Source organism: Sylvia atricapilla, chromosome 3 (assembly GCF_009819655.1).
Source record: "Sylvia atricapilla isolate bSylAtr1 chromosome 3, bSylAtr1.pri, whole genome shotgun sequence".
NCBI classification, from domain to species: Eukaryota; Metazoa; Chordata; class Aves; order Passeriformes; family Sylviidae; genus Sylvia; species Sylvia atricapilla.
The window spans coordinates 103,131,637-103,153,106 of NC_089142.1; the positions used below are offsets into that span (position 1 = coordinate 103,131,637).

Sequence of the window (21,470 nt, forward strand, 5' to 3'; positions counted from 1 at the left end):
TGCCCTCCTCCACCACAGTTAGGAAAATAACAGATGGGTCATGGCCTGTTAAGTTTGATTTTATATTGTTTAACGCATGCTTTTCAGACTTAAGGTCAAACTTCGTTTTTTTTTTTTTTTTACAGTTGTTTTTACTGGGCTGACACTAAATCTGGTGGAGGCAAAGATGTTCAAATCCCATTGAATTTAACGTGGCATCTTAAAAAAAAAAGCTGTCCTGAGGTCGGCTTTTGGTTACAGCACTTTTAAACTTTAGAGTCTGCTTTGATGCCTTGTTAAGCTTTTCTTTCTTTTGTGTGTGTTTCTTTTGTAACAAGGGCAGGTTCATTGATTAAATTTTTAACATCTCTTTGTGTGGAAATGCAACCTTTTCCGAGAGCAGGAGAGCAGCTCAACCCATTTCATATAAGAATTCTTTCTCGCGTCTTTTTTTAATTTACATTTCATTTGAGTTGAGTTTGCTGTTGGTGCTCCCTTGGCCGGTCTCTTTGCTAGTATCAGCAGGGGGAATACCAGCAAAACCACTGTGCTGACATTTCCCTGCTGCCAGCACCTTGGTTCGGGCTGGAGTTGCTGGAGGAGGCTGTGTTGGGTCTCCTTTTGGCTCACGGGTTATCCTGCAGCAGCAGCTCCTCACTCAGGCCCAGTCAGTGCAGCTATCTCCATTAATTAATTTCCCAAAGAGTTCATTTCATGAATTGAGGTAGAAGAGCTGAGTGCCAAGTTTGAGTTTTACAGCCTCCTACCTCCCCCTCTAACTTTTTGTAGTGCTTTCTTGCTTCTGGGTGCCTTCCACTTCAAGGTTTTGGGTTTGTATCTTTAAAAACCGCTCAGCTTTCCACCCCAGCAGCCTCCAGGGCTCAGCCACGCCAGGAGGTGCTACATGTCCTAATTAATGATGTCGCATTCGGGCCCAGTGACCTCGTGGTGCACAAAGTGTTGGTGGCCGTGGCCATCAGTGCAGAGTTCTGGTGCCTGGTGTAAAGCCCAGGTTTGTTTTTGGCGTGGCCAGGCCTGGAGTGAGATTTTCCCTGTGTGCCACATCCTCAAAAGGAGAGGCTGACATCTGAGGGTTTGCTCTTTCTGCTGTCCTACTCGGCCTACCAAGATGCTCCTTCACGAATTTTGGGGTCTCGCCTTTGTTTTTGGGCAAGCCCAGTTGGTTTCTTGGCGTGGAGGCTCGGGAGGATGCTGAGGTGCCTTTGCCGTGTGTGCTGTGTGTTCCAGAGACGCCGAGGCTCAGCACCGCCCCGCGGAAGCAGCTCTGTCCTGATGGCTGTGGATGTGGGGAAGTCCCCTTCTGAAGAGTCCCTGAGCGGGAAGGCCGAGGACGATGGGAGGTGGGACAGTGCAGACACGGAATCGGATTTCCCAGGGCTGGCGGGGAGCCTGCACCGCCTCTTAGGGACAGAGGAAGCCAAGGCCAGCCTGCAGGGGACAGAGAGCGTGGCACTGAGCAGACACATGGCCACTGGTGTTACCCAGGGAGGCTCAGGCTGCCGTCCAGAAGTGTCTTCAGCATCTGCACCCGGATTTCCTAGAGCAAGAGCAAACCCCTCAGGGAAGGACAGAGCTGCTGATGGTCATGAAGTTGGCCGCTGTTTCCTCTCCTCAGAAGAACAGCAGGTGAGAAGGTTTGTTACCTGCAGGTGTTGCTGCACTCCAGGGAGGTCCCAGGAGAGGTGGGGACCTGTTTGTCAGGGCTGTCCCAGCAAGGGATTTCCATCTCTCCCAGCCAGAGAGTGCCCACCCCTGCCCAGGGTAAGATGTGTGGTGGGGAAGGGCTTGGGATCCAACGCCCAAGCTGCTGCTTCCATTCCCATAGTGCCAGTGCAGAGCTGCGAACTTGCTCAGGACAGTGCTCTTTAAATAAGTCTCTTGCTGCCAAATGACTCGTGCGGCCTCCCAAGCCCTCGAGATGCCTTTCCTTAAAAACAGCCCTGCTCTGAGCAGCTGGAGGCCATCCCCACGGATGGAACAGAGTTCTGCTTCCAGTCTCAGCTCGTGGCAAGTCCAGGGTTGGGCATTTATCTCCATATCCTGGCACAAAGGAACCTTTTGTCTGGGTGCTGTCCTTCCTTTCATGCCTCTCTCTCCTTTTCCTTTTCCATGCCATCCTTGAGCAGGTGAAGGCATTGGGCTGTTGGGACGCGGTGTGCAGCCCTCCCAGCTGGTGCAGCTCTGCCGAGGAGAACGTCCTCTCTGGCAGCCGCCACGACGCCCGTGTTGGCCGTCGGAGACCAAGTGCGGGAGCTCCATCCCCGTGTCCTTCCACCCCGGAGCTCCTGCGGCCCCAAACCCCGCCCAGCCCCGGGAGCGCCCTGCGGAGCCGCTCCGCTCCGTCCTCCCCAGGGAACGGCGCCTCCGAGGAGCCCTCCGGGAGCGTGCCGGCCAGCACGGATGTCTCTTCTCCCGCGGCTGCCCAGGAGGTGTGCTGCCGATGGGGCGCGGAAGGCAGGGCCCTGCAGAGGCGGGAGCCCCCGGGCCCTCTGCTCCATTACCGCAGCACCACGGGGCGCGTCCGAGAGATGTCCTCCTACCAAGCCGATTACTGGGCCTGTGCCATTCCGGATTCGCTGCCCCCGTCTCCGGACCGCAGCTCACCCCACTGGAACCCCAACAAAGAGTACGAGGACTTGCTGGACTATGCTTACCCCCTGAAGCCGAGGTACAGGCTGGGGAGGATGCCGGAGCCTTTCCTCCATGACTCGGGGATAGATCTGGACAGCTTTTGTACTTCTCCTGAGGGCGTGTCCAGGTCCACCAGCATCTACGGCCGAGCTGGGCAGGCTCGGGGAAGCAGAGAAAACGGACTTTGGGAGTTTGTCGCCTCTGCAGAGAGATTCTCCACCCCGAAGTCTGGAAAAAGAGGCTACTCAGGAGCTGGCTCATTCTATGAACCTTTACCTATTGCCAAAGCATCATTTGCAAAGAGTCCTTCCTCTCATCCTTCCAGAGGTTTTGCTAAAGGTGTAAGAGTGGAATCATCTGGGCCAAGCTCCCCTGGGCGCCCTGCTGCCGATGGAAGAAGCTGGGATACCAGGGGAAGCCCCTGTCCAAACTACACAGGGCAGGTGAAAAGCACCAGTGGGTTTTTACCCACCACAGCAGTGCTCCCCCTGAGGAAGGAGTGGGAGGGCGATGAAGAATTCCTTTCCCTTCCTCCCAGGCTGCAGGAGCTGGAAAGGCTGGCTCGGTTTTTGTCCAATCTTTCCTTAACCATAAAGATACCTGGGCATGACCACCATAACCTTCCACATCACAGCAGCAGCAAGCAGCCCCTTTCCTCCAGGCTGGCTCCTTTGGGAGAAGTGAGAGGCAGGGATGACAGAGGGAATATTGAGGGTTTTGCTGGGCTGTGGCAGCACCGCAGCTCCCAAAAGCCCAGCTGGGAAAACACAGAATCAGATGGTTGGATCCATAGGGATCCTCCCCCAGGGCTTCATCTACCAACTGCTCTCAGGGACACATTGGATGGGCTGTGCCTGAATGAACCACGGGTCAAGGGGCATCCAAAGAAGAGCCAGCAGAGCCAATCCCTGATCCAGTGTGTTAAGGTAGGCTGAGACCAGGAATGAAGTTTATTCTGGGAAGATCTTGCATAAAACGTGCCTGTCTTTATGGCACCATTAATTAAAGCTTCCTGTTCTGCATGATGTGTCCTGCCTGGCAGCTGGTGGTAATTTATGCAGGGGGGCTCAGCAGAGCAGATAATTCCTTCTGATGGAGCAAGAGCCCATCTTGCTTTCCCTAGGGCTCAATGTCACAGGCCAGGCTGGCTGGCACTCAGCTGGGTCCCCCAGCCCAGCCATCCTGCAGTGCTGCTGCACCAGGCAGGAGCTGCAGCAGCTCTGAAGGGTTTCCTGATTATTTTGTGGATTGTTAAATTTGTCCCAGCACTGTGCTCCCACCCTCCTCTCCATCTTCTTCCTACCCCAGTGCTGGAACAAATTTGGAAACGATGCTGGGCTGTTTGCCACAAGAGTGTTAGCATGCACAGAGCTGCAAACTCATCCCCTCCTCTGGTATGGAAATAACTCTGTTGATTTAAAAGGGTCTTCTCTGTATTTGTCATGCCAAATTGCAGTGCTAGGGAGGAGCACTGCTTTATGGTAAACTCCTGAGGAGCAGGAGCGGGTCTCAAGGCTGATTTTGGTGCCAGCAGAGGCCCCTGGGGTTCCTGCAGCATCTTACAAAAATAATCCCTTACCGAGACGCTTTAAAAATAAATGAAAGCACTTAATTGAACGAGACAATCCCTTGAGGACAAGCAACTGCAAATTAACTGTATGGCTCTGGTGAGGAGGAGGATGAGGATGGGCCAGGAGGTGGTGGAGGCCAACCTCTTCCCTCAGCCTGGGTGCTACCAGCCTCCATCACCTCTCTGTGCAGGCATTTCATTGAGGTGACCCTCAATTCTTGCCACACAGTGAGTGCTGGAGCTGTTCAGGAGTTTAATTTTGGACTTTCCCTCACTGACCCTTGGTTTCCAAGCTTAGGGATGTTTGTGTGCTGGGGTTGGAGAGGAACAGGGAACAGCCGCTTTCCCAAACACCACTGGCTCACCTTTTCATGTCCCTGCTGCAGAAATAGATCTGAATAGATCGGTGACCCCTTTTTTTATGCTTTGTTGGGCAGATGTTTTGCTGCCAGCTGGAGGAGCTGATCCATTGGCTGTACACCGTGGTGGATGTCACCGGCAGCTGGGTGCCACCCTCGCCCGACGCCCAGAGCGTGTCAGCGTCACTGCACCGATACCTGGTGGGTGTCACCCTCGCTCTGCCTCCTCCCCTCTCCCGTGCTGCCAGGCATCACTGGCATGGTCCACAGCCAAATTTGGGAGCTCCAGGAACCTGCTTGGAGGAAACTGCTGGCTGGGCAACCTGCCACAGGTGGTGTGTGTGTGTTTCAAAAACCCTCCTAAGAAATGCTGGTCTTCTCCTTGCCTTGCCAGGAGTTCAGGAAGGATGTGGCCGACCACAGGAGCCTGGCTGAGAGCGTGCTGGAGAGGGGAGAAGCTCTCCTGGATTGCATGGCATCGAATTCACCAGGTGAGGAAGAGCACTTGTGTGAGGCTGCTCATGGACCCTCAAAATCCCTGGCTCAGCCTGGCCAGCACCACAGCACAGGCAGAGTGGTAGCTCTGGTGATTTAGAAAAAGGAATTTCTATAGGGTGGGCTGTAGCTGCAGTCACCGAAGGGCTGCAGAGCTCAAGTGCTGCATTATGGATGGGCTTTCTTGCTCAGTTCCAAAGGTTTGCTTTAAGACCCCCTATTTCTGCATCTTCATTGTGAACCTGGAGCCTCCTGGGTCAGTCCCCACCCCCTGCAAATGCTGCATCACAACGGGGATGGGATGAACCGCACAACATTGATTTTTAACACTTGATTTCCTTCCAAAGTCTGCCTGGACAAGCAGAACTCACAACTCTGTCAGACACTGAATTATGGCGTTCCTGTCACCTCCTTTCAGCAGTTTTTGCTTTGCAGCTCTGAGAGACACGCTGGGTCTGATTGCCAAACAGTCTGAGGAGCTGGAGAACCACGCAGAGCACCTGTACAAGTCCATCCTGGCTGCTGTGGGGCAGGACAAGGGCGGTGCAGCACACGGCTGCTCCCTGGGTAAGCAGGGGCAAACCAGAGAGGGGGAGGGAGCACAGGGAGAGAAACACTCGAATCAACAAACACCAACCGTCAGACTCCATTGTTGTTTCTTCTTGGGTTCTGTTTGGAGAGCCTGAGAAGGCAGCAGGGAGACTCAAAATAGATGCCCCATGGTGTTTCACCGTGTCAGGGAAAGAGCAGGGCGTGTGAACCAGCTGATGAAACCCAAGAGCACGAGGGGAGCGATGGCAGGGCCCTGTCACACAGGGCTGGGGGAGGGCAGCAGTCCAGCACAGACACCTGCTCTCCCCAGATCCCTTGCACAGCACAGGGGAGGTGAGGAAGGGATGTTTTTTGGTTTTGTATTCTCTCAGAAACATTCTGGTCACTGAGAAGGGAAGCAGGTGATTTCAGGTATAATATAAGGGCTAGAAAACTCGTTTACTTATTCCTTGACCATCTCCCTTCAACGGACACTTGGAGGCAAGTGTTTCAGGGCTGCCAGCCTCTTAGAAGAGAGAAACAGTGTCTTAACCAGTGTTTGGTTTGTTGTGGTTTTTGAATTGTTGCCTCTACACTGGTGGGATGGGGGAGTAGAGCATGGGGTTTTTTTTCTTTGTCCGACTAGAGGCCAAAGCACAGCACCAAACACCTCATTTTATTTCAGATGCTGCCTCTGTCAGACCCAGGCTGCGTTAGCCCATCTCAGGAGGGCTGAGAAGAATTGCAGCAGACAACAAACCACCTCATCACCTCTCCAGAGATGCCAAAACCTGTGTCCAGTTGCTCACGGGGCTGATTTCAGCGTGGGTTTGTGCCATGGCTTGAGAAAGGTGTGCTTGGGATGTCCAGAGTTGTGTAAGGAATGTACAGCTGCCCTTTTCTGGTTTGTTTTTTTAAGCATAGCTTCCCTTTTTTTAATTGAAGCGGGCTGTTCTGTGTTAGCAAAACGTCAGGAAGTTTTTTAACTGAGCAATCCATGGTGTGCCGTGAGCTCGCTAAGTAAAGCCGTGTGATTTTAATAGCCCTGTTCTCATGGTTTATGCTCGTCAAAAATAGGTGTGAGGAGCCAAGAAACAGCAGCTCCTCGTTCTTGGGAGCAAACTGAAGGCCTGTTTATAATTACCACTCCCTGCTGAAGCAGAGCCTACTTAACTCTCAATTTTGTTATTAATAAACACCAAAAGCCATAATAGTGAATCCAAATAAAATAATAAACAAGCAAGGTCAGGCAGGGAGGAGCCAGGTTCTGTGTAACCTGCTGCTGGCAGGAGCTGGGTGAGTGCTGTGCTGGTTTCCTGGGCCGGAGAGTTGTGCCTTCCCCCCTTCCAGCTACTGCAGTTAAATCACTGCTCTGAACACTCATCAAGGGTTTCCAAACCCTTTCTCCAACAGAAAAAGGGCAGCTCTGAAGCAGCATAAGGTAAGTGGCCAAAAAAAGGTACAGAATGTTGGTAATTAACCTTTAACCTGCGTGGTGATCATCATGTTCTTGTGCAGAATACATCATTTCCTCCCATTCCTGTGAACAGAACACAGAGAAGTTTCTGTTCTGCACAAGTAGAAGGTGAAAGCAAATTAAACTGAAGCAGTTACAGCAAGTAATTCAATGGGGTTTGATATTCTCTCATCTTCCACATCCTTAGCTTGAAGGCCACATTTTTTTTTGGTCCATTGTGTCAAAAAAGTATTGCAATATTTCAGCTCACAGGTAAGAAACTACAGTGCGTTTTCCCAGGAGTTTTAGACTTGCCCTGCCCTTGTCACACAGCTCAGGCTGACAACCCCAGGCTTCAGCAGCAGCCCAGTGACCCACAGATGACTGAGGGGGAAACAAAGAACCACCAAACACCTGGTGTAGCCCAACTGGTTTTGCAATGCTTTTATTACTGTATATATTAACATTGGTTTGGATAGTATGTAGCAGGCATCTCGACATTGAAGTTCATTTGTGCACTCTCTGCAGGGAAAGATGTTTTACCCTCAACACAACCTCCTTCTGCTTCACTTCCTGATCTCAGCAGCACTTGCTGCTCCTCCTGCTCCTGAGGAGCAGCAGGTCACATTGATAATGAATTATACCAACAAGCACATCTCTACTAGAAAGCACATCACTTTATTTGTGAAGGTCTCAAGTGGAAGAGTTCAACTTAACCATGACAATACTTTATGTATTACAATTGCCTGTCGATTTATGCAACTATGTTGAAGAAAGCTGTTAGCCAAAGTCATCCCCCCCCCAAAAAAAAAAAAAAAATCAGAGGATATTTGCACCAGTTTTAGTTTATACCTCACAACATACCTAGGCTATATTTTTACTATCACAGGGTGTATTTACTACTAGGGGAATGTTACATGGTCTTTCAAACATGAGACTATTTACAGAATAGGCTGAACATTTGAGTTTAGATAAAGCTGAACAATTTTACATGTATAGGAAGTGTTATAGGCTAGCTTTCCTGTGGCTTTTAGCTAGACATCAGGCACTAATGATTTGATTAGCTCTGTACAAAGAATCACACACCATCCAAAACCCCTTGGCTGCTGGTTAGTTCCAAATTGTTTGAGAAAGCGCCTACTTGGAGCAACAGTTTGGTGGGGGCCTTGCTATCCCCATGTCACCCTCCTGGTGCCTCACTGCAGAAGGGAATAGAAGCTAAGCTGTTGCACTAAGTCAGAAGATACTGATTAAAAGAGGATGGAATTAACAGTATATAGAAAAGACATAATATACTGGGTAGAAAGTTATACCTCCTCAAGGTTTTGCTGAAATCGTTCATGTTCGGGAAATACTGTTCTCTCTCCTGCTAGGCAAAGCTGACAGGAATTCCCTCCATCGAGTCCTTGAGAAATAAATTAAGTTCCAAGACTAAGGTAGGGAGCTGTTGTACATTCAGAGTGCATTATGCCTCATGAACCTTGGCTGGGTGTCTCTGGTACAGCACTCGTGCCTTGAGCACCACGAGAGCTCAGGCTTTGGGGTCACTGGGTGAGTTGCAGGGAAGGTCTGAGAGCCACGGCTGCACACACAGATATGTTGTTTTGTGCACAATGCAAGCCTGATTTCCCCCTTAGCCATACAAATTAAGACAATATTTATCACCATACAGTTTGATATTACTTCCAATAAGTACAATATTTATTAAACATTTCTTCAGTTTTGTTACATATTGTGCAACAAATTACAATATTCTGCAGCCACAAATTATATGCAGAGTATGAAGAAACTATTAATCAGATAGTGTGATCTCTCCATTTATAATTCTACAAGAAGGAACTAGCAAATCAGATCTTACATATATCTTACTAAATTTTATGCATGGAAAGTGACAGACACTGTTGTGCTGTTTGATACAAAATGGCTAAACTTCATCTTCAGAAGACTAAACCTGACATCTAAACATGCCAATAGAAACATCAAAACAAAAATACATCCTAACCAACCACAGGAAACAGTCTGGTATCAGGAAAAGCAACAAGGATTACACGTTTATAAACCAGCACACAAAGGTTTAAAACAGTTCTGAAAATGAAGTTAGCTGTCTTGAGTCAAGGGAATAAAAAAAGTCAGTATTGACCATTTACAATCTCTGACCTTTGTGGAGACGGTAAGAATCTGTTGTAGTGCAGCTACATACAGTACAATTCAGGCAATTTTTTTTTTTTTCACTTGGGTTCAGATTGCAAATTCATTGTTGTGAGACAAAAGGGGGGAGGCAAGTTTTAGCAGCAACCTCCACTAGACTGCTTGACTGGAGTGCTCTGAATTTTAACATTGGACTTCTCTGCACCACCAGCTGTCGCTCCCGGACCCATTCGTTTTTTAATCTCGGCAGCCATGGTCATGAAAGACTGTTCTACATTTGTGGCATTCTTTGCACTGGTTTCCAAAAACGGAATTCCAAGAGAATCTGCAAATTCCTGCAAATCGAGAAACAGTGAACAGTAAGCTCATGCACAGGTTCACACCTCAACTCATTTCCTGGGAGCACCACCGGATAACCTGCAAGTTCCTGGATCCCACCCCACACCCCAGCTCCAGTCAGAGCAGCACTTGCAGGGCAGGTCACTGAAGTGCCCCCCTTTGTGGCACTGGAACCCCTGTGCATGACAAAGCAGAGCAGGGCCTCAGCCAGGCACCTACAGGAGCCCAGACATACCTTTGCTGTTGTATAGTCTACTACTTTCTTTGTGGTCAGATCACACTTGTTCCCCACCAATAACTTGTTGACGTTTTCACTGGCATAACGGTCTATCTCCTGCAGCCACTGCTTGACATTATTGAAAGACTCCTACGAGATAAGAGAACTGTCAGCAAGGCCTTGATAAAGCGGGAAGTTCAGCACTATCCCTTTGGTCATGACCAGGGAAGAGGAGGAAGCACTGCACTTATCCATGTGACTGACAACCATGGGAGAGGACTCTCTCCCCTGATGGCCTCAGGACAGGCCACTCAGCACAGAGGCCATACAGCTCCTGCTCCCAGCCCTACACAATCAGCTCTGCCTGCACTCTTCCCCCTATTATTTTTCCCATATATTGAATATTCAACATCTTCTGCCATCTGGGACTCTTCCTCCTTCTCCTGTAGCAGATATGAGAGACATGGCACACAGCTGAAAGCAGATGCATCCCACATATTACAAAGCATCAGTATTAGGTGCAAGTCACCTCGTTGTAGATGTGCTGGAACAACCTCTGACTCCAGAAATGCCAGACTGATATTCCAGTTAGTGACTGAACACAAGTGTTCTTTTTCTATTAATTCAGGAAACTCTATACTTCCCAAGTGCCCTTCAAACACAACTGCACCAGTTCTTCAGAGATCCTTTCAGAGAAAACACTGGCTCAGTTGTATCCTGCACACAGGCTGGCAATTTTCTGTTCCAAATGCCAGTCTTTACTGTAGACCACAGTTCAAGTACATTCAGAAATCTTTCAACAACTTCCATCAGTAGCTCAGACTTCCTGCTACCAAAGGCAGGGTGAGATGTGTTCACACAGAACAATAAGTCACCTGCTCACCCAGTTTTAGGTTAAGCCTAAGACACAATTGCTTAGGAGCCACAAATCCTGCTGCTCTGTGTTTTATTTCTGCCAAACACGTAAGTTTAGCTTGACAAGCCTTAACACAGCCTGCAGAACTGTGTCACTGTCTCCTCAAGACATGCCCAGCTGTTAAATCCCCAATGCACTCATCACCTGGCAGAGGCTGAACACGTACCTGATCTGTAACATCATACACAACTATGATGCCATGAGCTCCTCTATAGTAACTGGAAGTGATAGTCCGAAACCGCTCCTGTCCCGCCGTGTCCCACTGCAAGACAAGTGACACAGGGTCAGCTCCTGCAGCGTGCCTGAGCCACTGCCCAGCATCAGCTTCCACAAAAACACCTCAGCAGCCATCCAACTACAAACAGCCATGCCACAGCAGTGGCTCAGGAGCTGTGTGCATCAAACAGGATCCCAGGAGAGCATGTATTTGAACTGAGAATTACACTTTGTAGGTACTTTTGAAAAGTGCTCATTTGTTTGGTTTCAGCCAAGTGTAGTCAAGAGGATTTCTCAGGGGAGAACATGAAGCAGTTCTGAGCCATGAAGAAGCCATGGTTCAGTGGTTCAGAAGAGCAAACACAAGCCAGGACTCGAAAACCTGCTAGGAATAAGGTCAGAGAGCTGCAGGTCTTTAACATGACCATTCTCTTCAGCTTCCTTGGCACATAGGCTTCAGCAAAGGCATTTAAAGGCAACAACTCACATCCAACTTGGTTCCCTTCTCCTGCTGGGAGTGTTAAGAAAGGACATGAGGTGCTTGACCTCTTCTCCCACCCAGGGCAGGAGCAGGACTCACCCAAACATCTCCCTCCCTGGAGCTGTGTCAAGAACAGGGCTGGCTGTGTATTAAAAACACACTCAGACACATTGCAGCAGTAACAGCATTCCTAGTGGGCTGCTCTGTACTCAGGACAGTTACATTAGAGTCTGAAGGCTCAGGCTTCTGGCTGTAAGCTGGACTCTGCTCCACAACACTGAACCCCTGAGTCATTGCCTTCCAGTCCTTAGAGCCACAGTCTGAGCTGGAAGCAGTGGCTGACAAGGAGTGCCTGACCTTGCACAGATATTAGATTTCATCACACCAGTCACCCTTTTAGAGTGCTTCAAGATTAAAGAATTGCCAAGTCTCTTCCCCTGTTTATTTCAAGTGAAAGGCCAAAAGCATAACCAGAAAACACCGCCCAGTGCTAAGGCAGCCAGGCCAGTTACAAGCTTTTGTGTCACTTTTTCCATTCAGGTCAACAAAAGCAGTTTCCAGCACTTAAGACAATGCAGCCTGGTAGTAACAGCTGCTGTGGAATTCAGCCATCTTGGACAACTGTGTGAGATTCCTGCACTTACACAAATCCTGGCTAAATACTGCAGAACTACACCACTTTTGATATGAGAGCACTCCAGCACACAATCTCCTCTTCCAGACAAACAGCCTTGATAATAAAACACCCTTCTTTAAGGACAGGTCATGGCAAGTCTTGTGAAAACTGCCTCACCTCTTGTAACAGTGAAAATACCCCTTGTATCTGAATGTAAAGTACAAAGGTGACCAGCAACAGCTATGGATGTAACTCTGTGCTCCAGCAGGCTGAAGCACACAGGAGTTGAGAAATACTACTTACTATCTGAAGCTTGATTGTTTTCCCATCTAGTTCTATAGTTCTGATTTTGAAGTCCACACCAATCGTGCTGATGTAACTTTCTGTGTACGTGTCATCCTAGGAGAGAGAGTGAACAAGAGTCAAGCCAGCTGCACCTCTTCTGCAGTCACCTACTTCATTAGGCACCAGGCACACAAAGGTACTTAATTTCCTTGTCAAACCAGCCTGATCTCTCATGGCAAAGTCCAGGAGGTGGCCAAGCATTTCCACCAACTATTTACTTCCCAAAAATTCTGCAGCAATTAAAAGCACCAACCAGACTTGTGCTTCAAAAACCAGTTAAAAAAAAAAAAAAAAAAAAAAAAAAAAAAAAAAAAAAAAAAAAAAAAGCAAGCCTCTTTTCTGGAAATCCTGCAGTGTCAAGTCCTTGTGAGTGCAGAGTGAAAAACAGTCTTTGCTCGAGTTGGCAGACTGAAGAGCTACTTAGAATAACCACTAAGGTTATTGAAACACATCACATGTTCATTTTCCTTTGATGGTTTTTCATCTGTGTTACACAGCAGCTACCTAGAACAAGTCAGAGGCTGTGTCTCAGTCAGAAATGAGTGTCAGATCCTGTGGTGCTGCAGCTGGTTGCTAAGGCAGTTTAGAGTTACAGCTGGAGTACTTGTGCTGAGGCCCCTGCTCTGCAGCCTGTGTCCACACAGGGGGGAAAACACTGCTTCAGCAGCTTGCAGGGCCCTGGCTGCAGCCTTAAGGCACACAGAAAACTGCTGGGTCAGTCTCTGCTGCCTTCTAGTGATTGTCAGCATGAAGGAGGTTTCTAGTCCTAAAGTACCCAAAGGATAGAACTTCATGTACAATGTACCACAAAAGGTATCACAAAAGCCAGGCATTCCTCTGGGCTGTGAATGGAAGACATATTAGGTAATACATCCAAGTCAGAATAAAGTATTAAGCCTTTCAGAATGACATGACATTTATTTCCTTAACATTTCAATACTCGACAGGCTATGTTTGAAAAGCCTGAAGAAATTTAGCCTACAGCAGCAAGAAAAGACAGGTGGGGTGTGCTGTGGTAATTCCTTATGTCAGGGTAAAACAGCTTAGTTGGAGAAACACATCTCAAAAGGAAAAGGCTACTCAGCTGAAGAAACACCATATAAGAGTACAAAAACCAAAAGTTGGATTAATCACATGGAGCCAAAATTAATTCAGAAGTATCTGCAAGAGAAGCAGGCTAGACTGCTCTGCTGCTGCTCCAGCTGTGCTGTCACTTCCAAGCCACTGCCTCCATACTGTGAGCAGAGCAGGGACAGACACCCTGGTACCCAGAGCAGCCATAATGGCTTTAACTGAGGCTGTCTGCGCACCCAGATCACCATTTCACATCAGTAACATCAGGGACAACAGGCTCCTTCCAGAGGTGCCCAGAGAAGTTCCCAGGCTGTGAAAACAAAGCCACCATCCTGCAGCAGTGTCACATTCAAGTTTCTGAGTTCATGCCCCATATCCTGCTTCCCTTCCCCTCCTCCCATGGCAACGTCAAGCTGCACTTTGGCATGGACACAGATAAGAAGTTCACTGGACTTCAGCTTTTTCTACTAAGACCTGAGTCAAACCCACTTGACATTTTCTTGCTGACAGGAAAACCAGAGCCAGAACAGCTCAGCAGCAATTTTAACATTCACTAAAGAAAGCAGAAGGCCTTAATATTCCTTGAATATTATTTACATTACTTCTCTGGTAGGTCTTTTTACTGCAGATATCAAACTTCATCTGGCTGAAATGTTCTTATCAAGTAGTCACTGATCAAGGTCTGTACTCCTCATGCCTAAAGGCACACCCTCAGAATTCCTTCCATCTTCAGCATTCTACCATCACAGTAAATGATGGAAGTTAAATTAAGGTTATCTTGTTCTCAAGTAACAGGAAAACTAGAATTAATATTAGCTGGACATATTATTGGTATTATTTCTTTTCAATTTAGTCAAACAACTGCATCAGATAGACACAAATTCAGAAGCCAGGAGGAGTTTGCAATACTGTACTTATTCTTTGGTATTACCAGGCCTGTCAGACATCAGCCTGCTCCCTGAAGGGAAGTTCTTGCTAAGTACCTCTTTTACATAGTTGCCAAGCATGATCACTTACTGCAAACCTAAGTAGAAGGCAAGATTTCCCAACACCGGAGTCTCCAATCAGAAGTAGCTTGAATAAATAGTCACTGCAGAAGGAAAAAAAAAAATAGGTCACTTCATGAAAAACACTGTCAAGAATGAAATTCCTTACACCCAGTATATTACGATTTTTGAGAAGGATAAATTAATTCACTGCTAGGGAAATCACCTACAACTCCAAGCTCCTCTGTTCAGTTTGGAAATTCACAATTTACTTGGTCAGGGAGGTGTGAGGTAGATGCTCTGAACACAGCATTGTTGTGTGGAACTCTGCCTTCCTGGGAAGGTACTCTGAGGATAACAGGAGTACCCACAGTCCTACCTCAGCCCTTTGTGGTGCAGCTGAGATGAAAATCATGCTCTGCAACTGAGTGCAAGCCCCTTGTTTGGCTGAGTAACTCAGACAACACACAGGTGGTGGTAACAGCCTGCTGCCCTCCAGGGCCATTATCTTTGCTCTCTGGACTCAAGAGGTTTGACTCCACTGCCCAGTTTCACCAACACCAGGGAGCTGCCAAACCCAGACATGTCTTCCCTCACATTTAACTTCCAGCACAATGCTGCAGCCCGGCTGGATACCCACCTTACAACAGACAGTGAGCAGCAACCAACAACCACACCTGCCTTGCAGGAATCAAGCCAAGCTCATTTCCAGATGAGGATACATCTCTGGGGGATGTCAGGTGTGGTGTCAGTAATTCTCCAGATACACTGGAAGAATTGACAAATCTTGTGCTCATAATGTTGAGCCTCCCCAACATTAAAGCAGCAGCACAGTGTCACCGACCAGCCTATGTTTATACTTCAAAGAGCAGTGAGGATTTCACTGTTGGCAAAATAGGAGTTCTTGTGTTAGCCCTAAGACTAATGGGGAAATTTCACGTCAGAGAACAAGTAACAGAGAAAAACAACAACCCACCACTTAACACAAGTTAGTGTAGGTACTTGACAGACAAAATAACTCATTCTCAGCTGACAACTCTTGGGCCCTGCAATGGCCCAGGACTAAGTTCTGTTCTCACTTCACCACCACAGACCAACAGCCATATTTTTATGCCCACTTAAGCAAGGTGAGTAAAGCTTTAGGATATGCGAAGTGCCTTAAGTCAACTGTCCCCACCTATTATTCCCTAGAATGGCCAGTGCCTCTGGCTGGCAGGAATCCAGGCAGGAAACTGCATCCATCCCCAGCTGATAAGGGCCAATGAGGCTCCTCAGCACTGCTCTGCTCAAGGGCCCGACTGCTCTCACCTGCCTGGGCCCAGGCTGCAGAGCACACCCAGCTCCAGTCTCTGCAGCACTCCTGCCCAGCCTAGAGAGGAGCCAGAGGTGCTAAATGTAGTAATAACCCAATCCTTACACATGCAACCTCTCCTAACAGTAGACAGCTAAAAGCAGTGAAGGCATTAAAAAAAAAGTCCAAGGATACCTGGCAGTTTACAGTCTCAGAATTCCCCACTCCACATGTCAAGGCAAGATGGCTTCATGAGAATGCCAAAATTCCCATTTTGTCCTCTTTGGGACAGAGGTTACATCACCCCACAACCCACGTCTCAGCAGGCTGGAGTTGGCAGAAGCACTATTACAGACCAGAAACTTCTCAGCCCAAATAATGGGGTGAAACTCTGTAACCTGGAGACCAAGGAGCAGCACCAGGGCTCCAGGACCTGCTCCACTGTCACACTATGCCTTCATCCTCACCACTGTGCCTCAACCTTCACTCAGCTCCTTCCAGCTCCAGCAGGAAGTTTGGGTTGCTCAGGCCCCTATAAACACAGAATTTTCAGCAATCCTGAAGTCAAATGATTAGGTACAGCTTGCAGCATGTTAAAATCCCCTTGAGAATATTAACACACCAATATTACACTGTGTTGTCTTCATTAAAATTAGTGGGGGAAACAAGTTAACTCCTTCCTGGCAGAGGTGAGGCTTCAGTTTTTCCACTGAAAAACCTCCACTTGGTTCAGGAATTCAGGTTCTCCCAGGCTCCAAACATGAAAACTTGTCTTCCTCTGTTACTCCTCGTGCTAAAAGCAGCTCCCAGCCAAACCTACCCATGAAATCTTTGAGTTTTCAGCCACAAACAACACCACTAACAGTGTGAACACAGAATAGATGTGAAGCCAACACAACAAGAACTCAAGCCTGAAATACTGGGTTTGATATCTTTGCTACTCAGCAGTCCCCTCACTTTGGCCTTCCGTATTTCCACAACCTGAGACAGACACTGGTCTTAAGCCGCCACCAAAACCAGGGCCAGCACAGCTGGAAACAGCCTTTACTGAGTTGCTCTGTCTCTGACCTTAGAAATGGCTGTTGTGTCACAAAAACCTAATTTTGGTGGCAAGATTTTCATTGGTTTGGGAATAATATAAGTAAGACCTCAGGAACATAGGATTTTAATTTTTTAGAACATTCCATATTCCAATATTGTAGTGCCTTCCTTTCCAAGTAAAACTTAAAGCTTTGTAAGATCCAGGTCTCAAGACCTTTTAAAATGCAGCAGGTGCCTATTTAGGGCCATAAGAACCAGATGTGCAGTTTGTTAGAGCGTGATGCTTGGGACAGCTCTTGGGTACAGCAACAGTTTAAATCAAAATCTAAAAAAGCTACAAAAATTTGCAGAAAGCTATTTCTAGACTGAGCTACACCAGTAGAATGTTTGGGTAAAGGGGTTGAGTTGTAGAAGCCAAACAGGTTATTTGGTATTTACTCCTGAAGAGCCACACAAACGTTTCTGAAGGCACTGAATGTTGCTCTTTAAAACTGGAGACTTAAAACTCGTCAGCTCCTCTGGTTTAGGGAGCCTTGATCAAGCTGGTTGAGCTGTGCAGCACAGCCTTCTCCCAGCTCCTTGGGAGACAGTGGGAATTCAGGTTAATCATTCAATTATTTCTCACCATTTACATAAGCCAGCCAGACTCGGGTCCTTTAAAAGAGCAGCAAGGCAGGTGGGGACGGTGAGTAAGAGTGAGGCTTTCAAATCCTCCCCATAACTTCCTCTTGCCACAGAGATAAAGGACAAAGATGTTAAATGTAACTGCCTCTTGCCAAAAAAAGAGGGAATAAAAAGGCACGTCCAAAACAGCCCAGTTGATGTTTTGAGCAGTGCAGCATCCTCTTGGTACAAACATGTCCCATGTCAGAAAATCAGGAAATCAAGTTGAGGACAGACCTGGCCAAAGCTGTGTGGAACAAGGGACCTGTGGGCCTCTCCAGGATCCTGTTGTTTATCTAATTTATACAAGGGGATTTTTTAAATGCCAGGAAGGTTTTGTGCCAAAACAGACAAGGCTAGGTAGTCATCTCTCTGCAACAAGGAACTGCTGAAATTGGCTTTAATCACTGATGTCAGCTGCAGGTTCACTGTAAACAGGTACCCATGGCAGCCTCAATCCCCACTCTTTGTTCTACCACGCCAAAATCTTGAAGAGGAGCATGACTGTCACTCTGATTACACACTGTCTGTGGAAGTAAACAGAATCCAGAAGACACGATGCCACTCTGCATGGCAGATTGCTGCTTAGAAAGGTCAGAACACAAGCACTTCCAGATGATTCCAGCTGTCACTCAATTGTCATCTGGTAACCACCATCATCCAAGACTGAAACCCACAAACACTTCTGAAGAATGCAAAAAGAACCCCCCAAGATTTGCTCCGACACCCAGTGAGTTTCCTCCTCTGTGCTGGAAGGTATCCAGAAGAAGATCCAGAGCACTGATGTGATCAAGAGTAACCCTCGGCTGCTGTGGACCGTGCGCCCAGCAGCGTGTTTACGCCACATGCAAATTGCAGAAGGGCAGGAAATGCTGAACCTGACGTGATCTAGTCACAACAGAGTCAACATTGACATTCTGCTCACTCAAACACCGACAGGGAGGGAGGCGGGACAAAGGGAACACATCCCAGTGCTGGGTGGGCAGGTGTTTGCAGAATTCAGCTTCTAAACACTGATTTTAATCTCTCATCCACCCAGTCTAGAAACTAACAATCCACTCAGCTGTCCAACAGCCCTGAAGCTTCAAGGAAACGCTCAGAAGCACAACCCCCCTTCAAACCTTTGCACAAGCAGGACATAACCCAGCGGCTTTATCAGGAAAGCTGAAGGAAGTAGGTCTTTACTTAGAAATTTTAACTACCTATCCCACTGACTTCTGACCAGGAGAGAGGATTTGGGGCTGCAGCCTGACCTGAGGCTGTAACAGGGAAGTGAGAATGTGTTCCATTACAGGCAAGGCACTTCTGAGAGGAGAAATGGACGTATCTCTTACAGGGAAGTAGAAAGAGCAATGTCATAATCCCTTCAACCTTATTCCTGTGTTAACAGGGATCCAAGTACACACATCCCAGTGACAGGTATCTTCTCTCCATCTCACCACACCCTTCCCATCTCCTCCCCTCATGCTGCCGACTCCACCCTCTCAGGAAGTGGCAATTTAACACTGCGAGGTAATCTCAAACTACAGCTTTTCCTTTGTTTCACTTTCAAGAACTCAGCTGTGATCATCACCAGGACCAAGCACTGTCCACTGAGAATGAGTGTCTCTGAAAACACTGCCCTCAGCACCTCATTGCAGGGAATTACCCTCTGCATCAGTCTAGAGGGCTGACAGATTGCAAGAAAGGAAAAAAAAAATTAAACCTATGAGAAAAGCTCCCTCCAACTCATTTCTCTTAGCGGCCTGACACTCTGCAGGCAGTTTTCCCACTACAAAACTCAACAGTCTGCAAGGTAAATTTGAATTTAACTCTTGAGGAACACGGGCCACCAGCAGTCTGTTGGTTTTTCATCCACTGCCTACCTCCAGCTGCTGTTTTGGTGCTGTCCAAAGCTACACGAGCAAGTTTGTGATGTAATCTTGCCAAGATGTAACCCGAGTTCCTGGCTGTACCTCCTGGGTGTCACCAACTCCCTCACTAGCCGGTGACTACTTGTTTGCTCCTCAGGTGATTTTAATAGACTCAGAGTGCTTGCAGCCAACGCCACTGACAGGAGTGGGGAGCACAGGAGCCACGGCCACACCAGTCAGCTGAGAGGACGAAACTGTGGGTGTCTTCCAAGAGCAGAGTCCACGGATATCCAGGGCACCAATGTGACACCACACGTGCATTTCAGTACCAGAGCCACTCCAGGGGCATCAGATGGGACAGTGGCTTCACCACCCCAGACTGCGGTGCCAGCAAAGCCAGCACTTGTGAAAGGATCCTGAACACACCCGACAAGGCTAAAGGGTTGGAAACGTAGCAGCTGGTTTTTTGAACTCCTGTCTAAACTAAGCCCAAGTCCCTCCTCTAACTCATACGATTAAGTCTTGAACGAAATAAAAGTTTATTGTTCCCCACAGCCTGGTGGGCAGGACACAGCCCCCCGAGTACAGACAAGCCCTGGGCAGAGAGCTCACACAGCCCCACTCCCGAGCAGGCCAGCTAAAGAAAAAGGCCATACTCGCACAACGACCCTCCCGAAAACCCCTTGTGTCGTCACCAGGTTTGCTAAACAAGGGCTCTTTCAGCTGGAAACGGCCCCAAGAGCGTTCTATTATCAAGTCACAGCGTTGCAAAATCTACATAGGCAAGAAGTGTTTTGCAAGAGCCATGTGACACACACATGACTTGCAGCTAAAGCGAAGGGTGGACCCCTGGCTACGGAGGCGCCACCGGCCGGGGGGATCGCCTTTCACAGGGCGCCGGTGTCCCCCCGGTCACTTGTTGGAGTCAAGGCCCCGCTGTGCATTCCCGAGGCTCGGGAAAATCGCCGCGGCTGCGCCCCACGGCGCTGCCAGGTCGGCGGACGCCGGTTCCCCCCGCGGCCACCATTAACCCCCCCGGCCCCGCCGGACCCACCCCCGGGCGGCCGCGCTGCCTCCCGCCCCCCCACCCCTCCTCCTCCCCCGCCGCCGCTCGGGCCCGGGCGCGGCTCCGCAGGGACCGGGGGGGGCTCGGCTGCTCGGGCCCGCGGGCCCGGCGCGGTCCCCCCGCGCCCCGCGGCGCCCCCAGCGCGGCCCCGGGGCCGCCCCGTCCCGCACTCACTATTCGGGGTTCATGCTGGACATGTCCGTGGGGCCCGCGGCCCGAGGACGGCGAGCGCGCTGTGAGGGGGCGGTGCGGCGGCACCTCCCGCCGCCGAGGCAGGCGCTCCGCGGTGCGCTGGTCCGAGGGAGCCGCGATCGCCCGGCGCTCGGCTCGGCCCGTCCGCCCGCGCCCGCTCCGCGGCCTCCGCGCTGCGCCTCAGCCCAAAATGGCCGCCGGAGCCCGACCAGGAAACGGGGCGGCCGCTCGCCGAGCAGCGCTTACATGGCCGGGGGGCGGCCGAGGGGCGCGACGGGAAACCGAGTCCGCGCCGCCGCCTCCTCCCGGCCGCGCCCCCTCCTGCGGACTCGCTCTCCCGGCGGCCGCGGCGACGGCGGCAGCGCATGCGCAAAAGCCGGCCTTTCTTCCCTCGGCCCCGTCGGCTCGGAGCGGCTGCCGGCGCCGCTGATTGGCCGGGAGGCACCGGCCGGGGGTGACGTCAGCGAGCAGACGTGGCAGCTCGGGCGAGTCAGCGCGCGGGCGGGGCGGGGGCGGGGCCTCGGCAGGCGGGGCGTGGCCGGGCTCCATCCCGGGCTCCATCGCTACTCCGATCCCTTGTCCCGTCCCTCCCGCCATCCCGGGCTCCGTCCCTTTCTCCATCTCTGCCAGCAGCTCTCGGTCCATCCCGGTGCGGCCCGGGCAGGCGGTTATTCCATTCTCCCGATGGTTCCCTTTGCTCCGCGCCCCAGCCCCGCCCGGTCCGGTCGGGGACCTCGGCACGGCCCGTGCCCGGCGCTGCGGAGGGCCGGGAGAGGCGGCCCCGGAGCGTGCGGGACAAGGCTCGCTGGGAATGCCGCCAGGGATTCCCAGGGGGGCGCCGAGGAAGGGGACACCCCGCTCTGGCTCCCGTTCCGCCGCTCCCCTCCGCGCCGGTGGCGGGCGGCGATGAAGGCTTGGCACTGAACGTGGGAAGCGCATCTGGAGCAGCACAGGGCATCTTTAGCTCTTCCACGGCCTGTGTTC

At 49.9% G+C, this 21,470-nt stretch overlaps 2 protein-coding genes across 2 annotated transcripts; one reads left to right on the plus strand and one right to left on the minus strand.

The window, feature by feature from the left end:
- Positions 1 to 1,115: 1,115 nt before the first annotated feature.
- On the plus strand, positions 1,116 to 6,626 carry CEP68 (centrosomal protein 68). The gene is made up of 6 exons (XM_066316464.1): positions 1,116 to 1,626; positions 2,127 to 3,557; positions 4,639 to 4,761; positions 4,955 to 5,051; positions 5,491 to 5,622; positions 6,272 to 6,626. The coding sequence occupies exons 1-6, from the start codon at positions 1,189 to 1,191 to the stop codon at positions 6,301 to 6,303; spliced, it is 2,253 nt and encodes a 750-aa protein (XP_066172561.1). The 5' UTR covers positions 1,116 to 1,188; the 3' UTR covers positions 6,304 to 6,626.
- Positions 6,627 to 7,471: 845 nt separating this feature from the next.
- Positions 7,472 to 20,868, minus strand: RAB1A (RAB1A, member RAS oncogene family). Its single transcript, XM_066316465.1, is given in 7 exon segments — positions 7,472 to 9,525; positions 9,765 to 9,896; positions 10,829 to 10,924; positions 12,279 to 12,374; positions 14,412 to 14,484; positions 20,469 to 20,517; positions 20,520 to 20,868. Coding segments are annotated over 7 exon segments (978 nt in total). The 5' UTR covers positions 20,854 to 20,868; the 3' UTR covers positions 7,472 to 9,327.
- Positions 20,869 to 21,470: the final 602 nt, after the last annotated feature.